This window comes from Argentina silus (assembly GCF_951799395.1).
Source record: "Argentina silus genome assembly, chromosome: X".
In the NCBI taxonomy this organism is placed as follows: Eukaryota; Metazoa; Chordata; class Actinopteri; order Argentiniformes; family Argentinidae; genus Argentina; species Argentina silus.
In genome coordinates, this window is record NC_139653.1 from 37830875 (window position 1) to 37849615 (window position 18741).

Genomic DNA, 18741 nt, shown 5'->3' on the forward strand with positions numbered 1-18741 from the left:
TGAACCATTTCCTAAGCTCAGGAGTTTGTTCAACTGCACCAATGTTGTCTCAGTGACCTGTAGCGACTAGCTATAATCTGCTATAAATTGCTAATTAAATGTGTGAATTTATCACTGCTTACAGCAATTTTGAAAAAAAATTATTAGTGTGCTGGTAAATAAGTGAATCAGTGGATTGTGTATGTGTGTGTGTACAGTTTGTGTGTTTGAGTGTGTGTGTGTCTTGTCTGTGTTGTAAACCCACAGGGCCCTTGGACCTTCACTGGGAAACCCTGGTTAAGCATCCTGTATTTACACCACAGTAGGACTACAACACTTCATTGGGGATCAGGTGCATCCTACAGCTTTTGTTGGAGATGCCAACTGGAGTAGGGTGAAGTTGCCCCTAGACGCTGGTCTTGGGTCGTGTTTTTATCTCTAATGGTGAATGTTACGATTTTGGGAAGATAAGGCGATCCTAAGGTCTGTGGATAGGGGCAACCTCACCTCTGAGCATAACAAATAGATGTGCACCGCTCCCTCCCACTACCTTCATACCACACAGACGCTGTACAGACTGAAACACAGCGAGCTCAACTCTGAGATACACAGTCAAACAGCCAAATCACAACAAGCCCATTCACAGGGAAACCTCTTGTAGAGCTATAACACAACATCATTTATTAATGAGTATTCACATTGCACGAAAACATGTTGGACTGCTCTGCTGGGGTAAGCATGTATGTTAATGAGTGAGGAAGGGAAAAACTGAAAATTATCCCAATAATCAAATCAAAGGATTTACCAGCACGGCGATACATACTATAAGTAAAGGGATGCTTGAAATAAAGTACAACCCCTCATCTACTACGTTGGGGCTTTCAGTTGGGCAAATAGAAACATGTTAGTTGTATGTGGTGCTATTGACTTTCATATTAATTCAGAACAGTGCCTATCAGTGTTGCACGACTGGTTTTCTTTCAGGTTCAGGTCAGTGTTTGTAGGTATGTTTGTATGTGGCCCGTACAGATTAATGTGATCTGACATACTGTACTTGGTGCCTTCAATCAAACACTGTGTGAGGATGGCCTGGTTTTAGACAGATATGAGTAGCACTCCCCCTGGAGATAGTCGGAGTGATGGACACATCCAAGCCTGCTGTGGACAGACAAACGTCTGACTTTCACTGATACAGACAGCTTCATATCAGTCTATTTACTGGGAAAGCCCAGCCAACATCAACACTATGAATCAAGGGTACTGTCAATGTGCACTACTTCCAAACTTGATAGAGGGAAATTCATAAAATTAGCTGCATCAATGAATCTGCAATATGGTAAATACAATTAATAAATGTTTACAGCTTCCAGTTCAGCTCTAGTTTAAGATGGCCTTGATGGTTACCAAGGGCAGCTCACCCAAAATCTGTGCCAGTCTGTATGGCAAATCTGCAAGCCTAAATCCCAAATGAAGATTAACACCATGTATTTAAATTAAATGGTGAAGGTCTTTCCAAACACTTTATCCGAATGTAAAATGTAGCTGAATGTACAAAACAGATGATGCTAGAACCAGGACTAAGACCAAACTTTCACAGGGGGAGTTCAACGAAACGTTTTTGAGGAATGAAAACATCTGATAAACTTTCATTATGGGGTGAACGGTCCCTTTAACAAGACCATGTAAAAGCATTCTGTATTGTATGATGTTTTTGTATGATCAGTATGTAAATGGTGAGTGAGTATGTGTAATGTGTAATGTTATGTTGTGGAGTATGTACATTTGTGTATGTAAGCAGAGGGTGTAAAACACAGTGTGTGTGTGTGTGTGTGTGTGTGTGTGTGTGTGTGTGTAAGCAGAGTGTGTTAAAGCACAGTGTGTGTGTGTGTGTGTGTGTGTGTGTGTGTGTGTGTGTGTGTGTGTGTGTAAGCAGAGTGTGTTAAAGCACAGTGTGTGTGTGTGTGTGTGTGTGTGTGTAAGCAGAGTGTGTTAAAGCACAGTGTGTGTGTGTGTGTGTGTGTGTGTAAGCAGAGAGTGGGTATGGGAGCAGAGGGTGATGTTGAAACTGTAGAAGAACAGATGGGACAAAGAGCACATACAGAAAGGCAATAGTCAATAGTAGAAGCCAATCTCTCTCAGTGTCTAGGACAGACTAGCATACCAACTAAAATGCATGGTCAACACATCGCTTCATTCTAATTGGTATGCTAGTGTGGCTATTGGAACACAACCATGGACTGAGCTACATAAAGACACAGATGTAACCATGAACAAAATAAAATAATGAGGACTATTTCTGGTTACATTTGTGTTCCATCTCTGGGCAAAAACGTCTAACAGGGAAAATAGTTTTCCTCCTCAATCAGTAACACATAAACCCTCTGACATGCTTTGCTGTCTCGCAGAAAACACAGTTAAAACATATTTTTGTATATAATATCACTATTATAAAACAAGTCCTTGTGTGTTTTTATATTCAGTTCCTTTTGTTGTCACCTCGAGGCCATCGTGCTGCTGCAGCAAGAGATCATCGCTCACGACAATCCTTTTTGGCACTTAAAAAAGAAAAAAAATGTATTTTGAAGAAAGATGTTGCATCCCAAGAAGTATTTTTTTATCTGTTCTTTGCAGCTCAGAGGAGGCGATAACATCCATAACTCTCAAGAAAATAATCATTTGATTGTTTAAAGAACAATACAATAACAATATGTCAATATCAATAAACACAACTAAGGGGCAAATAATTTAGAAATAAATCAACATCACACTGAATGACATAAAATACTGCATAGTACAAATGTCCCATAAATGTCCTTCAAGAACGCTATAGAGACAGTCTGTTTAGCTGTGTCCATTCTGTCCTACCTATGGTAGAGGGACATAGGAACAGCCAGGGAAACCCATGACTACATAACCATGTCATCTCTGTCCTACAGGGCCTTAGAGACAGTCAGCACAAAGACCATGTTCCCTCTCACAGGGTTCCTTTAAGAGAGACTATGGACACGTACATGACAGGGATCCTATCATCACCTGGTCATTCCCTCCACAGCTCCACTATTACCCCACGTCTCCATAGTAAAGATGTCCACAGCAAGAGACCCGCCCACCCGGGTCAAACACAAGACTGAAGCTCCTGTTCCAATCACATGACCTATTACCCCCTATAGAGAGATGGCTGCTGGGTAGGGAGGTTGGCATGTGAGTGGAGGTCTGTGAGACAGGGGGCGGGGTTATGTTACTCAGGTTCGCTGCTATTGGTGGTCTTCTCCCAATCTATGCTCTCCTCACTGTGTGCAGGCGACGCCCCCACGGGGCCCACAGCTGTTGGGCGAACGTGGAGTCCCTGGAAGCGTCGGCACTCAGGGCAGATACGGATGTGGCTGCAGCCCCTCGCCACCAGTGCTGCCTCCTGTGCCAGTCTGTGGGAGAGCGGCTCGGGCAGCCCGGTGCCCAGCCCTGCCCCTCCACATAGCTTCCCGTTGCTCAGGCTGACGGCGGCGGCTCGCGCCCGGCGTTCCTCCAGGGGGAAAGGCCGTGGCCGGAGCATGGTGGCCCCTCGGCGGCGCCTCAGCTGCAGGCTGTCCCGACACAGAACAATCCCCTGGAGCTCCCGCAGCATCTCCTCACACATTCCCAGCTGGGAACACACATGTGGGAGAGAGGAGAGTGGCACAATGTCTCACTGATAGTGATTGTGACTGCTAGATCACAACATGACTGACAGACTAATGGACAGCATTGACGCAGATTTTGACACAGAAATTGTAGAAATCTTTTCCAAAGAAAGGATAAGAGCAAACATCTAGAAAAAACATACTACGCATATAATACATACTTCATAGTTAAAACATTTACATTTATGCTTACAGCCTCTAAATTGTGTTCAGTGAATGTGACCTGATAGTGAGTTGTCAAGTAATGTAAGAATAATCCTAGCCATGGTAAATGGATGTTGGTATGCCTGCGGTATTGCCTTGTATTACAGTGTGGACAAGCACACATGCACACACACACTCACACACAGATATGTTGTGTTTTCTCCCCGAAAAAACAAGTCAAGTGGCATGGGGTTCAACTTTAACGACGTAAATTGACTGAAAGTCTCTTTCCCAGCAGCGAACTGCACTATAGTACATACTGTAGATACTCAGCTGTATACAGTGGCTTAGGGAAGTATTCAGACTCACTTTTTCCACATTCTGTTCCATTATAGACTAAATTTAAAATGGATTACATTCATTTTTACCATCAATCCACACACTATATCCCATCATGACAAATCAAAAACATGTTTTTTAGAGATTTTGAGAAATTTATTCAAATACGAAACGAAATACCTACGATTTCAGACCCTTTGCTATGACATATGAATTAGCTAAAATCTAAAAATGTTGTCAACAAGTCACTCAATAAGTTGAATTGAGTCCATTTTAATGCAAGGAAAATAGTTCATATGATTTTGGAATTAATATCTTTTATAGGGTCTCTGATTTGCATAGGAATCAATTACACAGTGTGTGGATCAGGTTGTCATTACAAACTGAGCAAATGGAGAGGAACAAATAGAGTCCTAGGGAGACTTATAAAAATCTACAATGTTGAATGGCGGAGAGGAAAAAGCACAGTCGATGGGACAACATCATCTCAGTCACTCTCCAAAACTGGTCTATAACCAAGTGGCCAAAAAGAATCCCTTAATGGAAAATAATCTATCTCACATCCATAACTGTGTTTGCAACAATGAATTCAAGTGATACAGCAGAGAAAGTGGCTGGAAATGTGTTTATTTGGCTTCACTACAAAGCATTAAGTTTAGTGCAAATCCAGCACAAGCAATGCAGTTTCCGCACCATCCCTCGTGTGTATAATAGTGGTAGCTGCATCATGTTATGGCTATGTTTGTCACTGGCAGTTTGTCAGGGTCAAGAGACTGCCAGTGACAGTGCTGAATTGGTAGTGATCCACAGTGTGTAATTGATTCCTATGCAAACCAGAGACAATAAAATACAAATTATATTCATTCCGAAATTACATGAACTATTATCCTTGCACTGAGATGGACTCAATTCAACTTGTTGGAGACATTTTTGCATCAAGCACATTTTATGAGTTTCATAACAAAGGGTCTGAATACTTATGGAAATGAAGTATTTCTGTATTTCAATTTGTATAAATTCGCAAACATTTCTAAAAATGTGGATTTGCTTTGGTATTATGGGGTAATGTGTGTTAAACTGAGTCTATAACACAACAAAAGGTATTATCTTTGGCTTTGTGTGATTATGTTTCAGCTGCAAGTGGAGGAAAGAGAAATGGTGGCACACTGGCCGACAGGAAACGGAAGCGGTGGACTTCCTCTCGAGTGTTGCATTGTTGGATAGCTGCTCCTGGGGTGGTGAGGAGAGGGGATGCGGGTGTGCGGTCAAGGCGGGGAGAGAGAGACCAAGCAGATGCAGGTTAGGTAAGCCTCTCTCACCTCAGTTCCTGGAGTGTGTCTCAGCATCCACACAAACTCCAGCACAGCCATGAAGATGGCCACCAGCAGCCCACACACCAGCACCACAAAGATCCCCCCGATGTTCTCCATACCCAGCCCTGAGAAAGGGAGAAACACATACACACACACAATATAATTGCACAGTAAGAATCAAAGTGGATCACACATGCAAACAGTTTAGAGGCAGTAGAGTAGATAGGACTGGGATAGGAGAAGAGGGGGAAGGATGAAGGGGTAACGCACCCTTGGCACGGTGATCCTCCTCTTTTGGACATTTGCCACCATCCCACCATTTTCTCTTGAGGATCTCCAGACGGTTGTCCTCCTGCATTTTGAGGATGGCCAGGTCAAACTCATCACGGTACACAGAGCCTGAGGGGATGGAGAGAGCCAGAACAGTACAGTCAGTCACAGCCATAGACATCTTAAAGTAGCCTACAGTATGAATCCATTATGATATCAGTTGATCACATTATACATTACATCCCTCAATAAAGGACGATTTAGTTTTTTTCTCTTTTGGTGATTTTTTCTGTTTCATTTATTGCATGTACTCACCCACAGGCATGCCGATGCCATAGCCCTTGGTGTCCAGCAGGCCTCCTATCTGGGTGAGGTTACAGTTGCGTTGGCGGTAATACTCGTTCATGGTGCTCTCTAAAAGGTAGGCGTAGTTAGAGTTGACCACGCGGGCGATGCCCTCCTCTGTGCTTTTTACGAACACGCCGGGCTGCTTGGAGTGCATGAAGTTCCACATGCGCTGGTACGTCTGGTAACGCGACTTCTGAAAATGCACATGAGATGAAAACATGGAGGGCTGAATTGCAGTAACTTCCTTAGAATAGAAGTTTTGGTAACGAGTATAACCCACTGCCCTGATAACAACTTATCCTACTTTCAACGAAGATAAGACTAGTTAAACCTAGCAGTAGTGTTTTGTCTGTTCTTGCCTTTGTTTCAACAGAGAGGCATACTTTTAGCATGCGCACAACCATTTTCCCCATTCATAGAGTTTCATTGACAGAGAGGGGCCAGTCTTGTTCATATATGGTAGTGGGGCCATGCTCAATGTATGCCTCTCTGTTGAGTCAAAGGCAAGCTCAAGGGGCCAAGCTCCACCGGCCCCACGGTCCCTAGTGGTTCAAAAAGGTGCTGCAGCCAGAGAAAGACAAAATGCCTGGAGTTTACGCAGTATCACCAAAGGTTCAGCTAGCTAGCTGGCTAGCAGACAAAAACAGATATCAACCAGTCCTCTACATCCGTTCTTTTGACCTTGTAAGGCAAATCTGACAACATCACAATCAAAATATCACCGGTCATCATGAATGAGGTGGACTATTCACTCACCATTTGCTTCAGCACTTTGACTTTGGAGGAACAAGTTGAGATTAAGCCTCTAGGGGCACACAAGTCTATGGATTTAATTATAACTCAGGCTGGAAAAGACAGTCGCAGTTTCAACCCCGAGTGGTTTCAGAGGAAAACATGGGTAACAGGTAGTGTATCCAAGAACCCTTTTTTGTTATCCATGCCTTCTTTTTGGTGGAGAGAGAATTTGGTCCAAATCTGGATTCAAGGGCTTAAAGCATTTGTCTGAAAGGCTTTCCAAACATGAGGGTTGTGGATTTCATGTGGACAGTGCAATTAAACTGGGTTTAATGTGGGAACACCAACATTGTTGCTCAGCTTGACAGCGTATACCAATGCTACAACATTGTGCACCATAACCAAGAAACCAGTATAATAGGTACATGCTGGGTAGAATTGCTTGCATTAAATTGTGTAGTAAAACCAAATCAGCCCTACGTGGACGGGATGAGTCTGTCGACGCTGTGAACCCGGGCATATTTAGGTGCATCTTTGAGACAATGTGTGAGGGAGATTCTAGACTCCGAAGATATTATAATAAGCAGCGAGTATTTAAGGGTACATCCACAATTATACAAAACTAACTACACTGTTGCATAGCCAGCTACACTGTTGCCTGCAGCGGCTTGTTTATTGTTCAGATGTCTGCCCCATCTTTACTATTGCTTTTGCTTTCCCGCATCTTTATTATTGCTTTCCCCTGTCACACCTGTCCATATCCACCTTCGAATTCCATGCTGTTTCTGTCACCTTCCCTGTCAAACTTCACATTGTTGTGATCTATTGTCCCCCAGGTCAGCTTGGTGACTTCTTGGAAGAGATCGATGTCCTTTTCAGCTTCTTCCCTGAGTAACACACTACTGGGTGACTTCAACATCCAGTCAGAGAAGTTTCACTCGTCTGGCCTACTTGACCTTCTCTCCTCGTTTGACCTTACCCTTTCCCACTCTTCTCCGACTCATAAGGCGGGCAATCAGCTCGACCTTGTCTTCACCAGATCCTTCCATACCTCCAACCTTACTGTTACACCTCTTCCAGTTTCTGACCATCATTTTGTATCCTTCTCCCTTCCCCTCAAATTGACCCTCTCCTTCTCCTCACTCTCTTCCTCTGTCTTATCATCCCTACCCTCCGTTGAATCCTTCTCCCTTCTATCCACTGATGCAGCCTCCTTCACCCTCCTGTCCACTCTTTCCTCATCCTTTGACGCTCTCTGTCCACTGACCACTAGGCCGGCACAATCCTCTCCACGCGCTCCTTGGCTGTCTGAAACCCTGCAAGCTTGTAGAATAGGGCTCCGGGCAGCTGAGTGGAAATGGAGTAAAACCAGCCTCCCTGATTACCTAAAACCTTATCTCTCTCTCCTCCTCAACTTCACCTCCTCTGCATCAGCTGCTAAAGGTGCTTACTACCATTCCAAAATTCAATCCTCTGCCTCTGTCTCAAGGAAACTGTTCTCCACATTTTCCTCACTCCTCAACCCCCCCCCCCCCCCCCTCTCTGCAGATGACTTTGTCACCTACTTTGAAAGAAAGGTTGATGACATTAGCAGCTCCTTCACTCAACCTCTCGCCAACTGCTACCACTCCTCCCAGACCCACTCGCTACCCTGTCTCTGGTTTATCAGCTCTTCCCCCCCTCTCCCCTGATGACATACTAAAACTTGTCACATCCAAGCGGGCAACCACCTGCCCTCTCAATCTATCCCCTCACCCTTTCATTGCATGGCCTAGAACATATGCAATTTTATCTAGGGCATATCAGGGCTAAGTTAAAGCGAGTATGTGTGTTTGCTCAATTCGATGCCTGACTGTTTGCGTAGATCAAATTCGCGTGTGAAAGGATCAAGGCTTCTAAGGTGCCCCGTTTGTAGCCGAACAAGTGCTTTATGCCAAGCCGTGTACAGTAACTGTCTGAGTGCGCACCGTATTTAAAGTAATACTACGAGATAATTTGTATAATTTCAGCCTACAGTTCTGAATGTAGCGCTGTAGAAATGGTTCCCATCGCGTGTATCTGTGTTCTGTGTGCTCTAATAGTGGAACTCCGCCCACCTACTTCCAGTCGATGCAAATGTAGGCTATGTAGATGACCATTTCTTCAAAATAATAGTAATTATTCTAATATCAAAAATATCCTTGCTGCACTGTATAACGGACACATAATGGACTGTACACAAAATATTTTCCAAGGCTAAACATTATTTTCACTACCACTGTACTCGACAACACTACTAATATACATATCAACTGAGTTTCAACCATGCGGGATGTCATACGAACAATTAACAATTATAACAGTTAAAAGTGCCACCTCTAAATTGCACACATTATGGACTGTACACAAAACAAAACAAAATCAAAGGCTAAACATGATTTTCACTACCACTGCACTCATCGACCCTTATAGTATACATATCAACTGAGTTTCACCAGTCTCGCTCCTTTGTTTGCTATATCGGAGACGAGATAGGCGGGTAATTTGTACAGTTCCGCTCCTTGTGTAAATACATGTGTCATAAACATGTCTAAAGTGCCATTCTAGTTCTTCAGCAGTTCTAGTAAATTGTATGTAACGTTTAGTGAGCGGTTAGCGCGATAAATGACGTTAGCATGAACGTAATGAGAATGTGTTCGCTAGCGCGAGCGGTTAGCGCAAGTGATGTTAACATTGGTATATGAGCAATTTCAACAATGTAAACTAGCAGCTAGCTAATGTTTTTCAGGTTGACCACCTGTGTTTTGTTATATATTGCCAGGTGTGTGTTGTATCTTATATTGCGAAATGCATTGCCTTACATTTCAACGTTCGTTTTTATCTAATACAAAATGGTTGTGCATAATTGAAATGTGAAAAATTATAGGACCACAAAACCTTGTAAACACTACGATCTGGTCAATAATGTATTATTGTTATATATTGTGCCCATTGTTTGCTGTATCGGAGACGAGATTGGCGGGGCTGGAGCTGATACATTTGATTGACCACATGTTTTGTTATATATTACAAAGTACAAATAGATACCGTACAACCCTGTGTTTGGAATGGCAAGTCTTGTTGTTGGTGGACCAAAATCAAAGGGCTACAGATGCAAATTGGAAATGCAATTTGAATGAAGTCCTTCACGTAGTCTAATACAGGTTCAGCCTAGCCTACCACATAAGCCTGGTTTACATGGAATTTTGGATACCTTAACTTGGTAAAACGCAGTTTGTTCAACAACAGGAATGGTTATCAATCAATTAATTCAAAAGGGACAGCTGTGGATCTGTCTGCTTTTTGGGTTTATGTAACCCTATACATGACTCATATACGCATATGCTTTAATAGCATATTGATGTAACCTAGAAATACAACATGTGTACTTTTGATTCCCTGTGCAACACGTGCACACACAAAAAAATACTGTAAAACAGTAACATACTGGCAGATATTGGCCAGTAAATTACTGTAATTTTGTTCAGTTAATCTACTGTAATCCATGTTACGGTACCAAGTCAGTTACTGTAACCTATTTACTGTATCAAGTCAGTTACTGTAATCTTTTTTACACAATTATTGTGAAATATACTGTATATTAACAGTAAAAACATATATAATACCTGGAGTGAATCAATGATAAAATATGTGAGACCCAATCCTCTTATAAATATATATATATGAATTTATTATTTTAAAAAATATGACAAGATATTTCATTTGGGAAGGAAGAAGGGGCTGAGTTTGTCTTTTCTAGCTTCACATATCTCCCTCCGCTTTAACCTGCAAACAAATGTAAAGAATACAATTAGACATTTATCAAGATAGAGAGACAGAGTGGGTGGGTGAGTGGGTGAGAGTGTCTGTCAGAGTTGTGTGTGATTTGAAGTTTAAACTTACCAACGACTGAAGACAAAAGGTGCACTGCAATCTGCAAATGAATGTAGTAAGTATACAATTAGCCATTAATCAAATTAGAGACAGAGAGAGAGAGATATATGCATTTATAATAGCAAACTTATAAATTAGGTACAGTATATTCATGTATTGCAATGTTAAATACATTTGGCCTGTCAAGATGCCTCCTGCATGTGTGCATTCTAGGGCCCTTTAGGTTGCACAAGACATGGTGGCATAAAAATCCCAATCGAATCGATTCAACAGTAATTCTAAATTATTGTGTTAAAGCTGACAAGTCTTACCTGGCTCTTGTGGTTCTGCCAGTCGAACTCCGTACTCTCCCTGGTAAAAGCGACGTGCTGGTTCTGAGCCGTGCTCTTCCATTGCACCGTCCTCCCACCCTTCTTGCTGACCTGGACCTTTGCAGTGCACTTTGAGTTATCACGGTTAATCCTGACAAAGAATTTGTAAATACAATACATATTCTGTAAATATCCCATCAATGATAACAGTAGGGTTTGCTTTTCTTCACATACAGTTGATAACAATGCACTAACAACAAAAATGTAAATGGTAAATATTATATTCTAACATACCAGGGAGGTCTGGGGAGATGGTTCTTAGGTAGGTTAGAATAGACATTTCTATTCTAACCTAACTGGTCAGTGTGGGTTAGGGTCAGCAGGGCTGAAGACCAGGTCCCCGGTCCTCAGCCCTGCCATCAGTTTCCCAGGCTAGTTCACACCCATTCAAGACTTATTTAATACTGTTTTCATCTTCGGTACATGTGTGATTGGAAGGCAGAGAAGGACTTAAATGTACACAGGCATTCAGTCAACCCACAAGCAAATTTAGCAAGCAGAATTAGCAGTAGTGGCAGAGAGAGAAGGAATGCAGTTCTTTGAATTTCACAAACCACTTCATGAACGACTTGTGCAATGTAGTTTGGCATAACTCACAAGTTCTTAAAAACGCCACGAAGCTTTCTGACTATACCCAGGTCTGGTCACTGCAACCTGCAAATGTATGAAAGTATACAATTAGGCATCAATACAATGAGAGAGTGAGTCATAATATTAAGCTTATCAGCAAACTATATGAACATGGTTTATTTGAGGCGAAACTGTTATTGGATTAATTTCTACGGTAATAACTTTACAGTTTACGTAAACTGAATTTAACTAAATCAGTATCTTTGCATTGTCTTCTGCCAGCGTCTGGTGTTAACATTTTGGAGGGACAGAATAGCCTCTGCTTGTTACTGACTAACATTACTCCTGCCTGGTGCAGGAAAAACTCGAAAATAATTTTGGCATTATGGTGTCTTCTCTTGTCTAAATTATGATTCACTATGTGAATTTTGCTAGCCTAGTAGCTACATCATTGTGTAGTTAATTAAAAGCTACAGTTAACGTTAGCAAGCTGACTAATTACTGACAGAAATTCGGAATTCAAATAATTCCGAATGTCATAATTAAAGACATCGCTAAATATTATGATGTGTAAAACATAAACATGCATTATTGACCCAAATCTTTCGCTAAAAGCTGCAGAGCCACTTACCATCCGCGCTAAGGCTGCTTGTCTCCCTCTGCATGAGTTGTGTTGTCCCTGTGATAGGCAGGTGCCCGGGATTCGCCTGCACGTTGCACGCAGCACGAGCTGTCAGTTAGCTCACTCACAAATTGTACGGTCAAAAAGATTAATCCTTCTGCATTGCTGCATGGGTGCGTCCAATTAGAGTCAGACCCTGACATATTTTCGTGGGTTTAGTCTTAAACTATACAGGAAACGCTGCCCTGGGAATAAACCAAGGAAGTTATGGTAACACTGGTTCGTTGCAAGTGGCCAGTACATTTGAAAGAGGTATAAAGGTAGTCAGATCTGGTTGGGTAAAAACATGCATTCAATTTAGCTCTACCCTATCTCCAAATGATTACATTCTCTATGATTGTTTCTGCAGACCTGGAAATATGATCTGGGTGATCGTAATGCCATCTGTTTTGACGTAAGATACGTTAAGTAACACGATAAGTGTTAAGTGAAATACGCCTTAAGGTTAGGGTAAATTGTCATGGGAAGGCATAAAAACGTTGTGTCCCCAGCCTGATTCCACCAACGTTCGGGTTACAGGTCGGGTAGGGTAGAGCACAGATCGTATTCTTTGGTTTGCGAACGTAATAATTTGGAGACTGGGTTGCTTTAGCTGCATAAAAGAACAACACAAGGCAGTTTCTTTCTTTCTTTCTTTCTTTCTTTCTTTCTTTCTTTCTTTCTTTCTTTCTTTCTTTCTCTCTCTCTCTCTCTCTCTCTCTCTCTCTCATAAGCTAGTGTGAGGGGTTGGTTGTCATAGCAATGTCTTGTGGTTCAGTTTATTCTTTGTTCTTGCTTTTTGTAAACTGCTCTGATGCTCTGTGTGCTGCTTGGATGTATGATAAAGGCTTGCAAGTAACTAACTCAACTGTCTCCCCCCCTCCCCCTCATAGAGCTGATAGGTCAATCAGACAAGAGACAGCCAGACAGAAGGACACGGTACTGTCTATCTGAGCACCAATGAACAGGGTCTCAGATGAACTCCTTAAAGAGGACATGTGACAGGATATTATTGAGTACCAGGCAATCAGACAGGAAACAGCTCAAACCTGTAGTCGATGGAGATGGAGAGGAGGACAGGGAGTTGACAGGGTTGATACCATCAATGACAGCTTATTGATTGTGTGTGTGTGTGTGTGTGTGTGTGTGGGCAGAGGTGATTGCGTTGTGTGTGTCTGTCTGAGTGTATGAGCGTGTTGTGTGTGTCCTGGGTTACCTGGAAAAAGGTCATGGTGGATCCTCCGTGCATGGTGCCGTACTCGATGGCGGTTTGGTCGGCGAGGTCATCCACAGACTCAATGGGCACCTCCATCCTCTGGACGGTCAGGAAAGCAGCCAGGTTGGCCGTGTAGGAGGAGATGATGATCAGAGTGAACGCCCACCTAAAACACACAGCAACACACACACACACACACACACATACACACCCTCAAGACTCAAACACACTGTATGTACTGTATGGCCTTTATGTTTGTAGTCCAACTCACCATACTCCACAGAGGGTCAGATACAGTAGATATTACATGGAGTGCGTACCACAAAGAGTGAATAGAGGTAAGACAGTAAAGATAGTGTGCATTTAGGCTGTGTGCAGTATGCACATGTACAGTATGACAGTGGTACTTGGCCTGTAGACTACTCACCATACTCCACTGACGCAGCGCGTGGACAGGGCGCGGGGGGCGATTGTGGAGCCCTGCTGCATGAACCCCCCCACAGGGAACCAGAAGCTGTTCCCCAGGGAGTACTGGTTGATGAGCAAGCTACAGCGGCCCTTCAGGCAGGGGTGGGGATTGTACCACTCGTAGGGGGTGAGTCTACATACGGGGGAACAGAGGAAGAGGGAGAATGGAGGGGGAAAATAGAATAGATAGAAGGAATGAAAGAGATAAGAGATATAAAATATACAGCACACAATTAGTGTAAGAGCAATCGAAAGGTCGCTGGTTTGATCCCCACCTCAGGAGGGGGCCGGATGTGAGCTGGTGACTCGAGGGTTAGCATCATATCCAAGGTACCCTACCACCACTGCTGTTGTTCCCTTGAGCAAGGCACTTAACCCCTAACCTATTGCTGACCCTGTGCAATAGAGCCCAGAGCTCGGTTCTCCCTCAGAGTGTGCTGTGCTGTGTGGATGCTGTCTTGGGGGGGAGGGGGGTGTGTGCAAAAAGATAATTTCCCCTCGGGGATCAATAACAGTATACATTATTATTATTATTAGACAATGCGTTCTAGAACTATCAACCAAACTGCGTCCCTAACTACGGGAATAGTACTACTTTTATAGGCGGAGGGCATACACCAATACAAAATATTATGAAAAAAACCACTAGCACCATTACTTGTTGTCAGAATTGCTGTTGGGGTAAATCTGTTGTATAAAAGCAATAACACACTCAAGGGTGTGCTATATCTAGGATAACGGAACGGCTGTGATGGTCGAGGGCACTGGGCTGTGACTCGTGCCTATCGATGTAGCACACCCTCTTGTGTGTTATTGCTTAAATATATTACTGTGTTTACACCATCATCCACATCAGTAGATCTCTGTAAGGCTTCATTAATTCCATGGACCACTCAGAAACACCACAGAAGGGAATACACAGGTTTAGAGAGGCAGAAGGGTAACACCCTGGTTACACTTAGCTCCTTGGCACAAGCAAATGAGAATCTATCTAAAGGGTAATTGCTTGCAACGAATCACATCACTAAAATCATGAAGTCAGCAGACAGTAGGTCAACACCTACTCCCAACTTGTTACAGCTGTTGTGTTTGTGACAGTTCTTTCCCATTGCTGGTGCTAGATTAGCCTGGAACTGACTGATTTGAGCTTTCTTTAACTTTCTTGAATATCAGTTTGGACCTGGTCCTATAGATAGGCACTTGGACTGAATATAAACCACTGGTCCAATCAGCATCAGAACTAATTTTTTAACTAAGTAAGTTTATCCTAATCGTACAGTACTTAATGACGTACTGGTACTGCAGTGTCTGCCGGGTCAGTTCTTCTATGCCACCAGCAGGTGTCAGTGTGGCACTGAGGACTCACCTGGCCCATCCTCTATCCACTGTGTGTGTGTGTGTGTGTGTGTGTGTGTGTGTGTGTGTGTCTCACCTGGCGACCAGGAACAGAACACAGCTGACAGCCAGGTATGCTAGCAGCATAAAGAGCCAGACCCCGGGGGAGAAGGGGTCCAGGAAGGAGAAGTATCCTGGTCTACGCCCCTGAAACACACAAAGGGACAGAGGGCTTACAGAAATCCTTGCTCATTTCACAACAAATCAGGGCAGTCACTAAAGTGTCTCAATGTAATAGACAGTGCAAGCCACATTTATATGGTTACATATCAGGAGAGAGAGAGGTTACAGTACATATTCACTGATCCAAACCATTATAAAGATGAATCCCTCTAAAATGTGGACCATTTTTATGTGTGGAGCTGTGCCTTAGGTCTCCAGACATAGCACTGGGAGATTACCAGACTGGGGTTGGATAGGGATCCTGGAGGGGGTAAAGGCTAATTCAAAATGCTTCATTATCTAGCACCAGCGGCCATTGTCCACCAAATGAAACCAATTACTGCTGAAATGGAGCTGAGAAACCAACACCAGTGTTGCTAGCCAAAGGCTATTACCCATTCACAATAGAGATGTGACTGAATGGGTTCAAATCAGGGTCTTGTGGCAGTACAGGAGACCTGGGTTCGAACCCAACCGGTTTACAGAGACAAATGACCAGTTGACCGCTAACTAACAACAATGACTGGACAGACTAGTGTTGGGGCAACAGCACAGCTAAATATATAGTGTTATATATTGAAAAGGCTTTCTAAAGTAGTCAAGTTACATCTGATATGAAGCCTATACCAAGGGGTGAAAACAATCACTCTGGGAAACATAAAATCACCGGGCATTAATAAAAAAAAAAAAATGTCAACAATGTTTCAAATGTCAAGATGATTTTCCAATTGGGAACCCCTCAACCCATACGAACCATCAATTTAATCCCCTTGACAGAGCACATACTACTGCAATACACTTCAAGAGCTCCCAAAAAAGGGTACAGGCTACTGTATGTGCAGCAAAGGGAAGTATTTTATAGCATCTAAATGATGAATTTATCCACAATTAGCCTGCATTAAGATGAAAACTCGTTAATGTAGCTCTAATCACCCTCATATTAGTTTAATTGAGCAGCATAGGAGAAGGGCTGCAGAGTCAGAGGCTATAATTGCTTTAGTGAATTAGAGCAAGGCCCTATTCAAATACTTTAAACACGCACAATCTTGCTTCCTTACTCCCTTCCTTACTCCCTTCCTTCAAGTAATTACTGATCTAATGCAATTAGGTTGGTCAAAGCAAGCTATCCACTGCATGGCTTTTCACCAATCTTTTCACTTATCAGATTGGTGATTAGCTCAAAGGAGAGATGAAGGATGGATGAAAACAGTAAAGACTATTCAAAAAGGGTGTCTTTGGTAGTCTGTCTGAAGAGAACATGGTCAGTAATTGCTGAAGGTTGCATGACAGACACGGTCACCCCAGTAGTAGTGGGGTAGTGGGAGCCTATGAATTGAGCCTATGAAAAAGACACATTTACAAAAGAAAGACAAATTGTTGTACACTAGATGAACAGGAATATAAGAATTCAAGTCAGTTATACAGAGGACATCATATTATAATTTATACACAGACAATACACTACATATGTTTGTGATTAGTTGATAGTTTCAGGATTTCAATATATTGGTTTGTATAACATTGAACAAAGACCACTTTACACAGTTCTTTCCTTCTTCCTTGTGGGATAACATGTATGAATCTTAAAATATACTTCAATGACTTTATTTGTTACTAAAAAGGCATTCTATAAACTCCCTATCTCCCCCAATCAATATAAAGTGATGGAGCCTATAATAGTCACAAGTCATAGTGTCACAGAGAGGGTGAGTGTGTGTGTGTGTGTGTGTGTGTGTGTGTGTGTGTGTGTGTGTGTGTGCGTGTGTGCGTGTGTACATGTCTGTGCGCCTCTTTATCTCTGTGTGTGTCCATAATTTATGTCTATGTGAGGGTGTGCGTTTAGAACAAATAGCCTAGCTAATGAATATAATGCTGCAGTGCCTCTGGTCCAAACAGAAAGTCCGGAGCGTAGGGAGTAGTGCTGACACGCTGGTGTCTTGTGGTGGTCCAGTGTGGTGCCAGCTGAAGCAGCACTTTGTTTACAGCTCTTTCTTTAATTCACTATTTAACTCCCACTGAGGCCCCATTAAGAAACAAGCAACACTGCTATAGGAACAACACAGCACTGGCAGATGGTGCTGTAGTGAGGAAATCAGAGAGAGAGAAAGACTTGGAAAACTCGCCTTAGTTACTATCAACAACTGTATTTACTGCACCTTTAGAATACCTTACATATTTCCAGAAATTAGCCATATCTTACTGTTGTTACTGTAAGCGTTGATGCCATATCAATAGCGCCCCATAAAAGAAGGCTTCTCGCAACAAAGTTTGTTCTTTCTATTAATGTGATACCCGAAGAGAGCATGACAGAGCGGAGGCACATTAGCGAATAAGGAATGTTTATAAAAATTGTTCGCAGCCTTTGAACACCAACAGTAGGGAATTAGGACTGACAGAAATAGTGATAGAGCACTAAAAAGTGCATTATTTCTGCAGATAATATATATATATATATATATACACACACTCACCGGCCACTTTATTAGGTACACCTGTTCAACTGCTCGGTAACTAAGCTCGGGTTAAGCAAATATCTAATCAGCCAATCACATGGCAGCAGCTCAATGCATTTAGGCATGTAGACATGGTCAAGACGACCTGCTGAAGTTCAAACCGAGCATCAGAATGGGGAAGAAAGGTGATTTAAGTGACTTTGAACGTGGCATGCTTGTTGATGCCAGACTCTTCTGAGTATTTCAGAAACTGCTGATCTACTGGGATATTCACGCACAACCATCTCTAGGGTTTACAGAGAATGGTCAGAAAAAGAGAAAATATCCAGTGAGTGGCAGTTCTCTGGGCGAAAATGCCTTGTTGATGCCAGAGGTCAGAGGAGAATGGCCAGACTGGTTCGAGATGATAGAAAGGCAACAGTAACTCAAATAATCACTCGTTACAACCAAGGTATGCAAAAGACCATCTCTGAACGCACAACACATCGAACCTTGAAGCAGATGGGCTACAAAAGGGGGTCCAACCCAGTACTAGCAAGGTGTACCTCTATACTACTACTTAGCAGAGCAGGCCTGTGTTCACCACAGCCTGTCAGCAACTTTCTATTCTGCCATCCCAGATGCCCTCAGTGATGCCAGTCAGAAAGGAGGGGGGCTGGGGAAAGGAGAGGTCAATGGAGGAGAGTGAGGATACAACAGGTCTCTGGCTGCATCCATGAATGATGCTC

The 18741-nt window shown here is 42.8% G+C and overlaps 1 protein-coding gene and 1 long non-coding RNA gene across 2 annotated transcripts in view; both read right to left on the reverse strand.

The window, feature by feature from the left end:
- Window positions 1–3217: 3217 nt before the first annotated feature.
- grik4 (glutamate receptor, ionotropic, kainate 4) overlaps window positions 3218–18741 on the reverse strand; it is a gene marked incomplete at both ends in the record, with an annotated part of 144316 nt that continues 128792 nt past the window's right edge. Inside the window, 7 exons of the mRNA XM_083694520.1 lie at window positions 3218–3619; window positions 5459–5577; window positions 5723–5851; window positions 6038–6263; window positions 13536–13701; window positions 13963–14136; window positions 15436–15545. Of these exons, the coding sequence (XP_083550646.1) occupies window positions 3218–3619; window positions 5459–5577; window positions 5723–5851; window positions 6038–6263; window positions 13536–13701; window positions 13963–14136; window positions 15436–15545 (1326 nt within the window). The remainder of the gene's footprint in view (window positions 3620–5458; window positions 5578–5722; window positions 5852–6037; window positions 6264–13535; window positions 13702–13962; window positions 14137–15435; window positions 15546–18741) is intronic.
- LOC310822208 lies at window positions 10498–12371 on the reverse strand. The gene is made up of 5 exons (XR_014554897.1): window positions 12290–12371; window positions 11686–11742; window positions 11029–11179; window positions 10727–10757; window positions 10498–10609 (listed from the first exon to the last, which is right to left on the reverse strand). It is a non-coding gene; the product is annotated as an uncharacterized lncRNA (long non-coding RNA).